This window comes from Macaca thibetana, chromosome 5 (assembly GCF_024542745.1).
Source record: "Macaca thibetana thibetana isolate TM-01 chromosome 5, ASM2454274v1, whole genome shotgun sequence".
Lineage (NCBI taxonomy): Eukaryota > Metazoa > Chordata > Mammalia > Primates > Cercopithecidae > Macaca > Macaca thibetana.
In genome coordinates, this window is record NC_065582.1 from 47,347,750 (window position 1) to 47,361,472 (window position 13,723).

The 13,723-nt window shown below is 33.9% G+C and overlaps 1 protein-coding gene across 8 annotated transcripts in view; it reads left to right on the forward strand.

Moving 5' to 3' along the window:
• Positions 1-13,723, forward strand: part of INPP4B (inositol polyphosphate-4-phosphatase type II B) — an 817,532-nt gene that overhangs the window by 638,026 nt on the left and 165,783 nt on the right. For all 8 annotated transcript variants that reach the window (XM_050791144.1, XM_050791150.1, XM_050791147.1 and 5 more), the window contains 2 exons: positions 922-1,052; positions 1,422-1,526. In XM_050791144.1, the coding sequence (XP_050647101.1) occupies positions 922-1,052; positions 1,422-1,526 (236 nt within the window). The remainder of the gene's footprint in view (positions 1-921; positions 1,053-1,421; positions 1,527-13,723) is intronic.

Genomic DNA, 13,723 nt, shown 5'->3' on the forward strand with positions numbered 1-13,723 from the left:
GACATGGTTAGCTCTTCTTTTTGATAAGGACAGAACAATGCATACACATACAGTAGTTTCATACATTGTCCTTTTGGCAGAAGCTGAAGCCAATAAAACCATACCTGACAATACCATTTATTTGTTATTCGGGCTTTTTTTTGGGGGAGGGGGGAGACAGAGTCTCGCTTTGTCACCCAGGCTGGAGTGTAGTGGCCCAATCTCGACTCCCTACAACCTCCATCTCATGAATTCTAGAGATTCTCCTGCCTCAGCCTCCTGAGTAGTAGCTGGGACTACAGGCACGCGCCACCACGCCTGGCTAAGTTTTGTATTTTTAGTAGAGACAGGGTTTCACCATGTTGGCCAGGCTTGTCTTGAACTCCTGACCTCAGGTGATCCACCCACCTCGGACTCCCAAAGTGCTGGGATTACAGGCGTGAGCCTCCGCGCCCGGCCGGGCTTTTGCTTTTTAAAGAAATATTTGTAACTATATTATATATAAACGGAATTACCTAAGTATCTCATGTTTGCTTCCAACATGGTCAGATATCCCTTCCCACATTCTTTGATTCTGTATCGTTGAAACTTAAAAACTTAGCCATCTTTACATAGAGGTTTTACGATTTGCTTTTTAACTGATATCTTCCCTATGTATATAAGAATAGGAAGTCTGCCATCTTCGTGAAAATTTCATCAGGGAATTTAACATTTCTAATTTTTTGCCCTTTGACATATGTTTTTATTTGTGTGGTCTAAACTATTCATATTTTTTGTGTGCTAAAATAATTTTTTAAAAATATTTAAGCTAATAAGCTCATAGAACTTTCCTGGTAATTATGATGAAATAATTTCTTACTATCTTGACAAGTCTGACTAAGGGTTATGTGTCTATGGATTTAAGATAAAAGTAAAGTTTTTCCTCTCTTCCACTCTTAACAGAAACCAGGAGATAAAAGAACTTGGTGAGCTTTCTCCACATTGGGACAATCTGCGAAAAAATGTCCTTACTCACTGTGACCAAATGGTGAATATGTACCAAGACATTCTGACAGAACTGAGCAAGGAAACAGGTGTGGAAGCAATAACTCTACTTACTCAAAGTGAATTGCATTTCCTGCTTGTGAAATGAAAAAATAATAATAAACTGATTTTATGTAGATAGGAGAACTGGAGATTTTTTTTTAAAACTCTTTTACTTCTAACTTTAACATCTTAAAACAAAGAAAACAATACCCTATTTTACCTTACAGAATTATTACATGAATAATTGAGACAATTTTTTAAAATATTGAATTTCTAAGAAGAAAAGCAACTCATAAATATAGGATATGTTTTTCTTTCTGAAGTTCTTTTAACATTTTTCTGTCAGGTTTATCTTTTAACATGCATATTGATTTATCATTATTTACTAATAATGTTTCATTTCTGGTTTCCATCAGGGTCCTCTTTCAAATCAAGCAGCAGCAAAGGAGAGAAAACATTAGAATTTGTTCCAGTAAATCTACATCTGCAAAGAATGCAGGTACACAGCCCTCACTTGAAAGGTATCATCATAAATTATTCTTTTCAAAATGGCAAATTATATTACAGTATGTACTTCTTTGAACAGCTTGAGTATTGGCAGAAGTCAAGTTTAACAATTATATAAAGTTGAAAATGAAACAATTGAACCTCATAATGACCTTAAATCCTGCTAAAGAGACTCTGATATTTTTGTTGCTGTATTTTTGAGAAATATTTTATGATTGTGGCACCTGGATTGAGGTAGAGATGAAAATGCAAAATGAGTAATAGCATCCTTAAGTAGTATTAACGGTGGCTAATAGGTAACACTTGTGCTCACTTGAATTAGGGGAAAAAAAAGAAAGAAAAAACGAAATTTGCTCATATTTTTCCTGTCTTGAGAAACCAAAGCCCCAAAGTCGACTAATACGCCAGGTTTTTATGACTTACTGGTAACTATCAATAGAAGCCCCCTTTTCTATGGGGAAAAAAGTGAGTATAGTAAGGTAGAAGGTGGTAGAGTATTTAAAAGTAATCAGTTGTAAGAAATATTTGTCAAAGAGAAATATATAGGTTTTTCTGAACGTACCTGAAAATGATCCAGAGTGACCAATATGGTGTCATATTTATTACCATTATAAATAATCCCTCACCATTTATCAAAAATATACTTTCCAATATCTTTTCATCTCCCCTTTTCCTTAACTTATTACTATAGCAATTATGCAAATTCAGGATGACTTTATGCCCTGGTTTGCTGGCAAAAGTCCTAGATTATGTCCCTGTCCCTGCATATGCCTATGACCATTGTTAATGGTACCCTTGCTTCCTTTCCTTCTTAAATGTTTTCCTGTTTAAAAGACTAATGCTGTGGTCATCTTACTAGTACCCATCTTTTAGGGGTCACAAAGTTATCAAATTCTTTAGGATAAGTGCCTAAAAGTGCATACAAACATACTTAGAGAGACATCTAAATTCTCATTCTGACACTCTGTTTTGTAGCCCTTGTTACAACATAGTAGTTACAGGTTTAGAAAGGTTAAAACACAAGAGCTGTTGTACACTGTTAGTGAAAATGTAAACTGGTGTAGCCACTATGGTAAAAACAAATATGGAGGTTCCTAAAAAAACTAAAAATAAAGCTACCATAGGGTCCAACATTCACACATCTGGGTGTTTATCCAAAATAATTGAAATGAGAATCTCAAAGAGGTGTTTGCACTCCCACATTCATGGCAGCATTGTTCACAGTAGCCAAGACAGAAAAATGTCCATCAATGGGTGAAAAGATAAATTGTGATATGTACAAAGAATGGAATATTATTCGGCCTTATAGAGAAGAAAATGCTGCCATGGTGAGACAACATGGATGAACCTGGAGGATATTATGCTAAGTGAAATAAGCCAGGATACAGAGGAACAAATATTACATGACACTACTTATATGAGGAATCTAAAATAGTCAAACTCATAGAAGCAGAGAGTATAATGGTGGTTTCCGGAGGCTATGGGGAGGATGAAAAAAGGAGGTATTAGTCAAAGGGTACAAAGTTGCAGTTATGCAAGATGAATAAGTCCTAGAGAGTTATGGTACAGGATAGTGTCTATAGTTCACAGTACTATATTGTATACTTTAAAATTTCTGAGGGGATAGATCTTATGTTAAGTGTTCTTATCAGACACATACACATTAATAATAATAGCAATATTAAAGAGAGAGGAAACTTTTGGAGATGATTGATAGGCTTATGACATAAGTCGTGGTAATGGTTTAAAGAGTATGTATTTATGTCCAATGTCATCAAGTTGTATACATATATATCGCTTTTTATATGTCAATCATATCTCAATAATATGGTTTTAAAACGTGAAAGTGAGATCTAAGTTCTGCTTTAGAATTGTCTGAAATTTTGTAGTCTGAAAAATTAAACTTTACTGTTTTCTAGTGTTTGCATACCAACCATATATACATCATCAGCTGATTTGCAAGTTTAAGTGTGATTATACTTATTCTGATGTATTATGTTATTATATGTGGTGATCAAGTATATGAAATTTTAATTTAGGTCTTATTCACCACAGATTATGTCAAATGAAAACTGAATAAAAAGAGAGATGGATTGGCCCAAGGCATTTAGAAACTGCTGTGGTCTGAATGTATCCCCGAAAATCATGTGTTAGAAACTTAATCCCCAGTGCAACAATGTTGGGAGGTGAGACCTAAGGGGAGGCATTTGGATCAAGAGAACGCTACACTTATGAGTGAATTAATGCCACGATAAAAAGAGCTTTCGGGAGCAAGTTTACCCTCTTTAGCTCTTCTGCCTTGTAGATTCACAGCATTTGTTCTCTCTTGCTTTTCCACCTTCTACCATTTAAAAGCACAACAGAAGGCCATCATCAGATACCAGTGCCTTGATCTTAGACTTCCTAACCTCCAGAACTGTTAGAGAATAATTTATATTTTTTAATATAAGTTACTCCGTCCATAATATTATGTTATAGCAGCACAAACTGGAGTAGACAGTAGTTCTTCCTTAATTACTGAGTGTCTGTCAGTAGTTTGAGTAGAATAGGTAATGATTTTTAAAATAAGCAAAAACAAAGTGTTACAAGTGTTAAAGACACTAAAATACTTAAGAACTATCTGACAATCAACATAATGTTTTTCTAATAGCCAAAATGAAAAGGCTTTTATGATGTAGTAAAATGTTTATATTATTTTAGAGTGTAACAGCCTTGGGCTTGAATTGTAGCACTACCACTTTTTACGTGAGCTGAGTCTGCTATTTAATCTTTCCAAGCAATTTCATTCTCATTCCTGATTGAGTTAGGGTGTGTAAAACACATAGACTGATAAAATAATAGTAGCTTTATTATACATGTGACATTTTGCATCACTGGAACAAAATGGATCTGTTTTATAAGAACTGATGAAATTAGAGAAAATTGATCAAGTAGGAACCTATTAAAAATCAACGAAGTCTTGAACTAAGGAAATAGCCAGGTTTAGATTAAAGATGACTTAAAGATGCATTTTGGAGAAACCATCACATGCAAATACTTACTGACTGAGGGAATAAGGCAAGGAAGGAAAAGGATAATTTGCTTTACAGCCGTGGGTAGATGACAGTGTCATCAAACCAGATAGATTTGTTTGGGACCACATACATATGAATTCATACTTAATTATGTATTCAAATGTTTATTGATTAACCTTAAAATACTTCCACCAAACAAAGAGAAATTATGATCAAAGTGGCCTTTTACTTCATATTTCTTTCTTGAAAATGAAAGAACCATGTACTATGCTGTTGTCCAAGGTACCATCTGAAAAATAGAGTAAAATAGGATGAGGACAATATGTTTAGTTTCTGAATCTCTGATTTGAAGATTTGAAAGAAACAATCTGGCAACTAAAAGAAAGAAATTTAGAAAAGCAAACAAAAGGGGTGTGTGTGTGTGTGTGTGTGTGTGTGTGTGTGTGTTTGTGTGTGTATACATGCATGCATTTTCTAACTTGTTTGGTTTGGGATATGTATTAGTTTTCTAGAGCTGTTATAGAAAAGCACCAAAAACTGGGTTGCTAAAATAGCCAAACTTATTTTTTCACAATTCTGGGGACTGGAAGTCTGAAATAAAAATGTCATCAGGGCCATGCTTCCCCTTAAACCTATGGAGTATTCCTTCCTTGTCCTTTCCTGGTATGTGCTGGTTTGCTGGTAATCCTTTGCCTGCTGATGTTATATGCCAATCCTCTATCTTGCTCATGGTGTTCTCCTGCCCTCTCTGTATGTCTGTTGCTGTATCCAAATGTCCCCTTTAAGGACAACAATTATATAGGATAAATGGCTTTATTTCAACTAGATTATATCTGTAAAGACCTTGTTTCCAAATAAAGTCACATTCTGAGGTATCTTTCTTGGGAGGTACGAGCAAACCCACAAGAGGATTTTGAAAGGAATTTCTTACTTGTAATGACAAATACTAAGGAATACAGAAAAAAAAATTAATGTTACAGATCTTGGGTACAACCCAGAAACTAGAAGATTTTTGACAAAGCAGTTAGCAGAAAGACTGGTTCTGGTCTTTGAAGAGCTAAAAAGAAAATATGGGAAAAGGCTAGATGTCCTAAGAGCCACATTAATGGGAAAAGTACAGAATTGTATTGCATATATAACAGCATGCTAAATTATCAAGCTATGTTTTAAAAATATTTATATAATATTAAAAGTTATTAGTTGAAACTGGAGTTCAGATTAAGTAGCTGCTATGCAGACTAGGTCACCAACTACATGTTATAATACAGGTTGAAAACTCCATTGAAATTTTGGGTCCTTGCCACTTACTACTTTGACTTTAACCGTGTTATTTGACCTCTTTGAGTGTCATTTTATTATTTGCAAAATGAAAAGCTTAAAAGTTTTCATGGATGGTAGTGAATCAAATATTCTACTTTCTTTCATAACATGTATTTAACAGATTTTGGATTGCAGTTGAATTTATTTAAGATTTGTGGCTACTGATTTGAATGTTTAGCTGAATATTGCAAGTTAATAATGCAAGTAAGATGGGCTAAGCCTTGGCATTTTACTGGCAAGCTATTTGGATGTGGTCTAATTTTTTTTTTTCATTTTTACCATTAGTAAATTGTGTCTTCACATTTGATTAATAAGCCTGCAATATTTGGAGAGGAAGCTTTGCAAACAATAGCTGGCAGAGTCACTAAATACAAGGCTAATATGTAGCTCTTGAAATAAGTAACTGAGCAGAACTAATGTTGTCATGTCTCATACTGACAAATGGAATAACCTGCAGTTAACTTAGGGTGCCCTGAAACTCATTAAGTTAAGTTTTTCATCCTTATTCATCACTTAAACTAAAGGCAACAAGTAGAATACTCACCACAATAGATCTTAGCCAGCAGTGACAAGAATGAAACGTAAACCCCAAAATTAAAAACAAAAGATTTTATACTAATATACTTTAATAAATTTTATTTTCATGGCACATCAATTGTGAATATTATGGAATATAAATTCCTGTAATGTAATATTCTGTTTTATTTTATATATTATAGATATACAATAGAAAAGTATAATATTTTGCTTTAAAATGTAATGAAATTGAACTAAAGCAGCTACTTTGTTTCACAGCAGACACAGTTTATGGATCCGTTGTAATCTATAGTACTGAAAGCCTTCTTTATGTAACTCTGCATTATTAATATATTAGCTAACTCTAAGCATGAATTAGCTATATAGCTATGGTTTTACTTTGTGAGCCTGGTCCCCTTAGATATAGCTGCTTGAGTGATCGCAGTGCCTGACACAGCATGTGCAAAAAAATAAAAAGAGAGTCTGGTGTGATCACTTCACCCAAGCTAAATCAATGGAGTTTCACTCGTGTATTCTCTTTGGGGATTCAGAGACAATCTGTCCTTACGAATTTAACTCTAATTGTGTTCTAGGGAACCAACAAGGAAGAAAAATCAGACATACAGTAATAAGGCAGACCACAAAAAGAGAGGAAAGGCAGAGATAGTCTCTCATGGCTTTTCAGTTCCTGATTTGAGCCCACAGGGAATGAATGGGCTTGCCCTTAGTTTGCATGAGTGAAACACACCTGTCAAGCACAGCCCCGCCCACTCTCATTGTTTTTGTTTGTTGTTTTTCAAATATCTCAAGTGGGATTCTGTAAATTGGTATGAAAAGAAGCTTAATTAAAATATGTTTAAAAAATGATTTTATATCATAAAGCTGCAGTTGAAATCAGGTCGAACAGTAGCCAATATTTACTGTGTTAACTGTGGAGGAATTAGCTAACCTCTTTGGCCTTTCGTTTTATAATCTCTGCAGAGAAGGAAGGAGCAAAAGAGAGGAGCTTCTAGAGCTCTCTGATTTCTGTATCTCAAGAATTTGAGAGTATCACCTCATCAGTGAAGCATAATTACGTTAGATATATTTAATAATGATGTCAAATTGCTTGGACTATTTTGAAATAGATTTCCCTTAAAAATCCCTAACGGCTTGCATTCCTGTCAAAGGCATATTACGTGCCATTTTGAAATCGGGGATTATATTTAAATTGTTCCTTGATATGAGGTCAGCATGTCTTCATTTTTGACTTTAGCACTATTTTATAGTTGTAGAAATTTTAGAAAGATCTTCTGGGAAAAATAGAATTATCATCTCATTTCTATTATTAAATGGCTTTTAAAAGGCTACAAGGCAGCCCTATTATTAAATCTCAAACCAATCCGGTGTCTTTAGCTTTACAAGACTCAACAACTTAAATTCTACTTCTCTATTACTTTTTATCTATTACTTTGGATACTATGCAATTTTCACAAAGCCAAAGACAATTTTTGAGACACTATAAAATGTCCAAAAAGGAAGACACATTTAGAAGAAAAAAAAAAAAACGTATTTTTTTCTTAAATTTTCTATAAAAAATTCCCACTTAGATTTTTATAACTGTCTCTTGATACCAAAAATTTGAAGAATTTTATTACACAGCTAAGGGCTATTCAAATCACAAAGATACATAAAGAACAGGATATGGCCATGGTAAAAGCTGTTCAAAAATCATAAAGAGCAGGGTACAATAAAAAGATTTTTAAAATGATAATACAGATTTTACCAATCAAATTGTTACCTTAGAATTTTAATTTAGTTATCTTATAGGTATTGTTACTTTAGAATTTTAATTTTGTTTTCTTATAGGTTATTTTTTTCTTGTACATTTTTTCTCTTTGGAGGAAAACAATCAATTGGAGTTAATTCTAAATTTAAAGGAATACAACTGCCGCAGCTAAGAATGAACATGGTACTTTAAGTGTATACCATTCTTCATCCACTGAAGAGACCAGGAAATAAATCACATGGTATACATAGATCAGTCTACTATTTTGTAATAGTTCCAAGTGAAATTCAAGGCTGAAGGGGCAAAGGAGATAAACCTAGCTGTTTCACATTGAGATACTGGTAGCTGATAATTATCAAATGACAATTGTGAAATATTAAGAAGACTACTTAAGATAATAAATTTGTAATTTTCATGAGAAGTATTGATATTTTAACAATTTGAGTGACCAGTTTTAAATGTGAGGGGAAATATCTCAATTACAGTTAAGGATTACACAACTGTACATAATGTTATTTCAGACCATGTGACAGACCTAACATACCCGTAGCTGGAGAACAAAGCTGTTTCTCTTGGCTTAAATTCATGTCAGTTCTGAGAATAACATTCAGCAGCTACTTTCCAATTGTTTTCTTCAAAGACACTCTTTGGCTATCAAAGTTAAAAGTTTAAAACTTAAAACCAGTTTTTTGAAGACCTGAAGTGTACAAATGCTATTTAAAGCGAAACTCTTTGGACTTCTTTAAAATATTCACACAAAGATTCAAGCTTTTTGAGGAGTGGTTCTGATCAAGATAGGTAGAATCAGAATGCAATAGAGGAAATACAAAGAGAGGGAGGCTTTGTTTGCTTTATAAGTATCTAGACATAAACCATATCTAGTGTCTTTGTGGAGAAGACCTCTTGATATCAATGGAATATCATAGGTTGAAAATGCCTTTCTAGGAGTTAGATAAGGTGCTACACTTCTGCTAGCTGTGAGAGTTTGTCAATTTGAAATTTGTTCTATGAAGTTCAAAACTGAAGAATGTTTGGGGACTTTTCCCCTATTTTTGCTCTCTAGTACTTTCACATTTGAGAACACGTAAGTCTGCTTATTTTTTTCGAATCCTGATTGTTTTGTTGCTTATCAATATGTCTGTCTTAGAATTTATTATCCCCAAACTGCTTTATTTTTAACCTACTTTCATTATGTTAAGTGATAATAAATGATCAATAAAATTATAAAAGTGATAATAAAAGGAATGAGAAATAAAGAATAGAGGCAGATAAGGAAATAAATATGGAAATATGTACACACAATTAGTATAGTACATATGTTTTCTAGTCCTAGCTACTGAAAGGGAAAACAGGGACACCATAGTAGCAATGAGCATAACTAGTCCTCAGAGCTTGATTTCTAAACACTATTCCCTAATAAGGATCAAGGTTTATTGGAAAACTGGTTGATTGCAGGGCTGAGTCAGGGAAAATACAAGATGATTCTGGAGCATCTTGTGGCTCTAGAAAGTAGTGACATGCTAAAAAAAAATGTTTTTAATAGAATAGTTATATATAAAGGGCACAATAGCCAAACTTAAGGAGCTCCCAAAACACAAAGCTGGCACAACTGGAACAGCAAAAAGATATTACTGAGTCATTAACCAAATAAAAAATTCCCATGGGTCTATATTAATATTAATAGACAACAGAATAAGTAAATGAATGGAGGAGAAGAGTCAATCATGCCTTTCAGAAGAATTCTGATTAATAATGTGAGAGGAATGAAACAAAAAATTACTATTCAGATATATCAGTAACAATTTAAGATCCATCAATGAGTGCAAAAAATAGTGAGTGAAAGTTTAAGCAGAAAAAGGATATTTGCATAGTCTCCAAGTATGTCCCCCCAGATTTTTACTAACTTTCCAGGGGAGAATTAACTGTCAGTAGTGGCAGGCACCCCAATGCATCAAGGTTAGCCTCAAAGTAGTACAGAAACATACACTGATACGATGCTCTGAGAAGGGCACATCACCTCTGTAGCATTCTGCTCCATATTGCAGAACCTCAGTCTAATGACAAACTGTAAGAGAAACCCAAGCTGAGGAACATTCTACAAAGTAACTGATCAGTACTCTTCAAAAATGTCAAGACTATGAGAGACAGTGAAAGACTTAAGAACTCTCATAGATTGGAGGAGCTTGAGAAGACCTGACAGCTAAATGAAAGACAAGATCCTAGGAGAGAAAACAATGTGTGAGTGGAAAAACCAACCTGAATACATCTCCTTAAAGGAATTCTATATTCCTTCCTGTTTTCGACAGCATATTAAAAGTTAATTCAAATTCCATGGAAATATTGATAGCAATTTAGTTATAAGCTCTTTGATCATTTATAGACTATAATCCAGTATATATATACATATATACACACATATTCCTGAGATCTGTGTGTATATGTGCATCTGTGTGTGTGTGTACATGTGTAGCCAGATTCTAATGTTTTTATTGATAGAGTATATAAATATTTTATTCATCAGTTAAGAATATTAATTCCCTGCATGATCTAACGACAAACAAGACAAACCGAATTGAGCATCTAAATATTTATATATTTATTTATTTATCGACATTTTTGAACACCTACAGCTTACAATGATTTCCATTTGAAGAAAAAGACATTAAATGCACAATGCCGTATTTTACATTGTGTGAAGCCTAGAGAAGAAAGTAAATTAACTATCAAAATTATTTTATGCAATATGAAAAGTAATACTCTGATAAAGATATGAATTTAGGACTATGATAAGAAAGAGGAAGAAGTAAGTATTTCTAGCTAGATACATTACACAAAGATATCTGTGTAGGAACTAACTTAGCAACAAGGCCTAAGTATGAAATTTACAAGAATAAAGAACAGAAAAATGAAAGAGAGAAGGGCAGTTTAGGTAATGGGAAGAGCCTTGGAGAGTGTGAGAATTGGAACAGGATTAAAGAAAAGGCATGTAATTAATTGTGTCATTTACTTTCTATATTCTGACATCTTAAACAGAATATGTAGAATATCTCTCCATGAATTATCTTGAGTTAGGAATATGAATCATAAATATGATAAAAGCCAGATCTACTATTTTCCCTCAGAATATTTACACTTATTTATCTTACAGCCACTTGATGTTTGCCTATATTATGAACTTATAAAATAAAAAAGTGAGAAAGATACTAAAATAAATAGATGAGAAATTGGAAAAGAGTTCACAAACTGTAAATAATTCAAGGGATTATAAATAAGACATTGACCCTCTGAAGCGAAGGAATCCTGCAGGGAACACAGGGAAGGAAGCCAAAGATGAGAACAAGGAAATGAACAGAGTGATAAGAAAAGAGAATTGTGGATATGACATAAGATTGTGGAAGGATTTTTTTTTAAGTAAAAATAGGGGGAAAAAAGCATGGGAGAAAGCTGGAAAAGAAAAGCTTAAGAAAAAAGAAGTATTTTTAAATGAAAAAAAGAACAAATGAAAACTATAGCAAAAATAGAAACAATACCTGGATGAGAAAGGTAATTAAGATGAAAATTAATTTTGCTTATAATTTAAGTGTGTACCTAGTTGCTGCTGTAGTAAATCATGCTGAAACCTCTGTATGTTTGATAAATAAGAATTACATCAATTCTAATACAGAAATTTTTGGTCCTTAATTTTAAATATTCACAGGAAATGAGGGTCACCCTTGAAAATAGTGTGTGTTCCGTAGGTGTTTGTTTAGTGAATGAATAAAGATTAGGATAATATAGGTCAGGTCAGTTTAATCATTTTTTAATTTTTATAAATTACAAGCTTTTATTTGCCCTCTGAGACCATAATTAACAATAAATGTTTAATCTTCTTTTTGATGTGATCACAAAAACATCTCTATTTTAGAAACAAGCATCTAGAATGTTAACACAAATCAAATTTATTGAGCATCCAGTATATGCTCATTGTTGCTGCAGCTAATGGAAGAATCTAAGCGTGACTAAGACATCGAAGGTTGTTTATAGTATAAGTTTTTTTGTTTAGTGAATCAGACTTTGGAAAATATATCAGATCCAAAACTTACTAGCATTAAGACTAGACAAATTATTTAATCTCATGCAGAATCTGTTTTATTATCTATAAAGTTGGGGAAATTATATTTATCTTATAGTATTATTTTGAAAATTAAATGAGATCCTGAAAATAGAGTACCTCCTAGAGTAAGGGTTCAGGTATGCACTGAGGAAATGCCAGCTGTTGTCATAATTATTCATTCATTTAGGAACTTTTATTGTGCTCTTACTATATTGTCACCATCATCATTATTAACATTGTTATTGTTTATTAAATATAATTCTTATCCACAAATAACATATATCCAGTGAAGAATATGAGTCTTAAGGCAATTGTAACAATTTTATGACCACATTCATTATTTTATTTGAATATAGAAACTATCATAAGGAATTACATCTTCAAGGTAAAGACAAAGCAACGTGGAAGTATAGATAAAAATTATTATTCTGACTGGAATATTCAGAAAGGCTTCAAAGAGAAGGTGATAATTGAGTTTGATTGCAAAAGAGCAGTGGGATTTCAGTAGCAAAGAAACGGAAGGGAGGTTGGGACGGAAAAATATTCAGGTCAGAGAACACAAAGACGAAGATGTAAAGACTTCAAGAAATGTGGAACTACTGTTGTAACTGGACAACAGACAATCATGCTATAAATGAGGAGTACCTCCCATGTGTCAGGCATTGAGGATATACTCTTGAAAATGACTACAATAATTTTTTCCTTCCTTCCTTCCTTCCTTCCTTCCTTCCTTCCTTCCTTCCTTCCTTCCTTCCTTCCTTCTTCCTTCCTCCCTCCCTCCCTCCCTCCCTCCCTCCCTCCCTCCTTCCCTCCCTCCCTCTTTCTTTCCTTCCTTCTTCCTTTCCTTTTCCTTTTCCTTCCCTTTCCCTTTCCCTTTCTCTTTCCTTTCCTTTCTTTCTGTTGGAGTTTCACTCTTATTGCCCAGGCTGCAGTGCAATGGCGTATCTCAGCTCACTGCAACCTATGCCTCCCAGGTTCATGTGATTCTCCTGCCTCAGCCTCCCCAGTAGCTGGGATTACAGCTGGCTGCCACCACTCCTGGCTAAATATTTGGATTTTTAGCAGAGACAGGGTTTCACCATGTTGGCCAGCCTGGTCTCAAACTCCTGGCCTCAATTGATCTGCCCTCCCCGGCCTCCCAAAGTGCTGGGATTACAATAATTTTCACTTTCATGGTGCTTATAATCCACTAGATGATGTGACCAAGGAAGAATTGGACCCAGGTCATAGATGACCTAAATATGACCTTAAGATGTTTTAATGTTCTACTATGAACATTTATAAGGAGGAATTAAGTATTGAAGGCTGTGTGTCAGATAGAGTAACCGACTGGCCACTCATATAAAAGTGAACTACTGCATTGTGGATGCAGAGAGGCTAACGTTGAGAGACAGTAGTCACCCTGACAAGAAATGAGGAAGGCGAGCACTAAGATAAAGATAAGTAACATGAACAAAGATAATTAAGATTTTGTAACAGAGTTGTTAGAACTGATGTGAT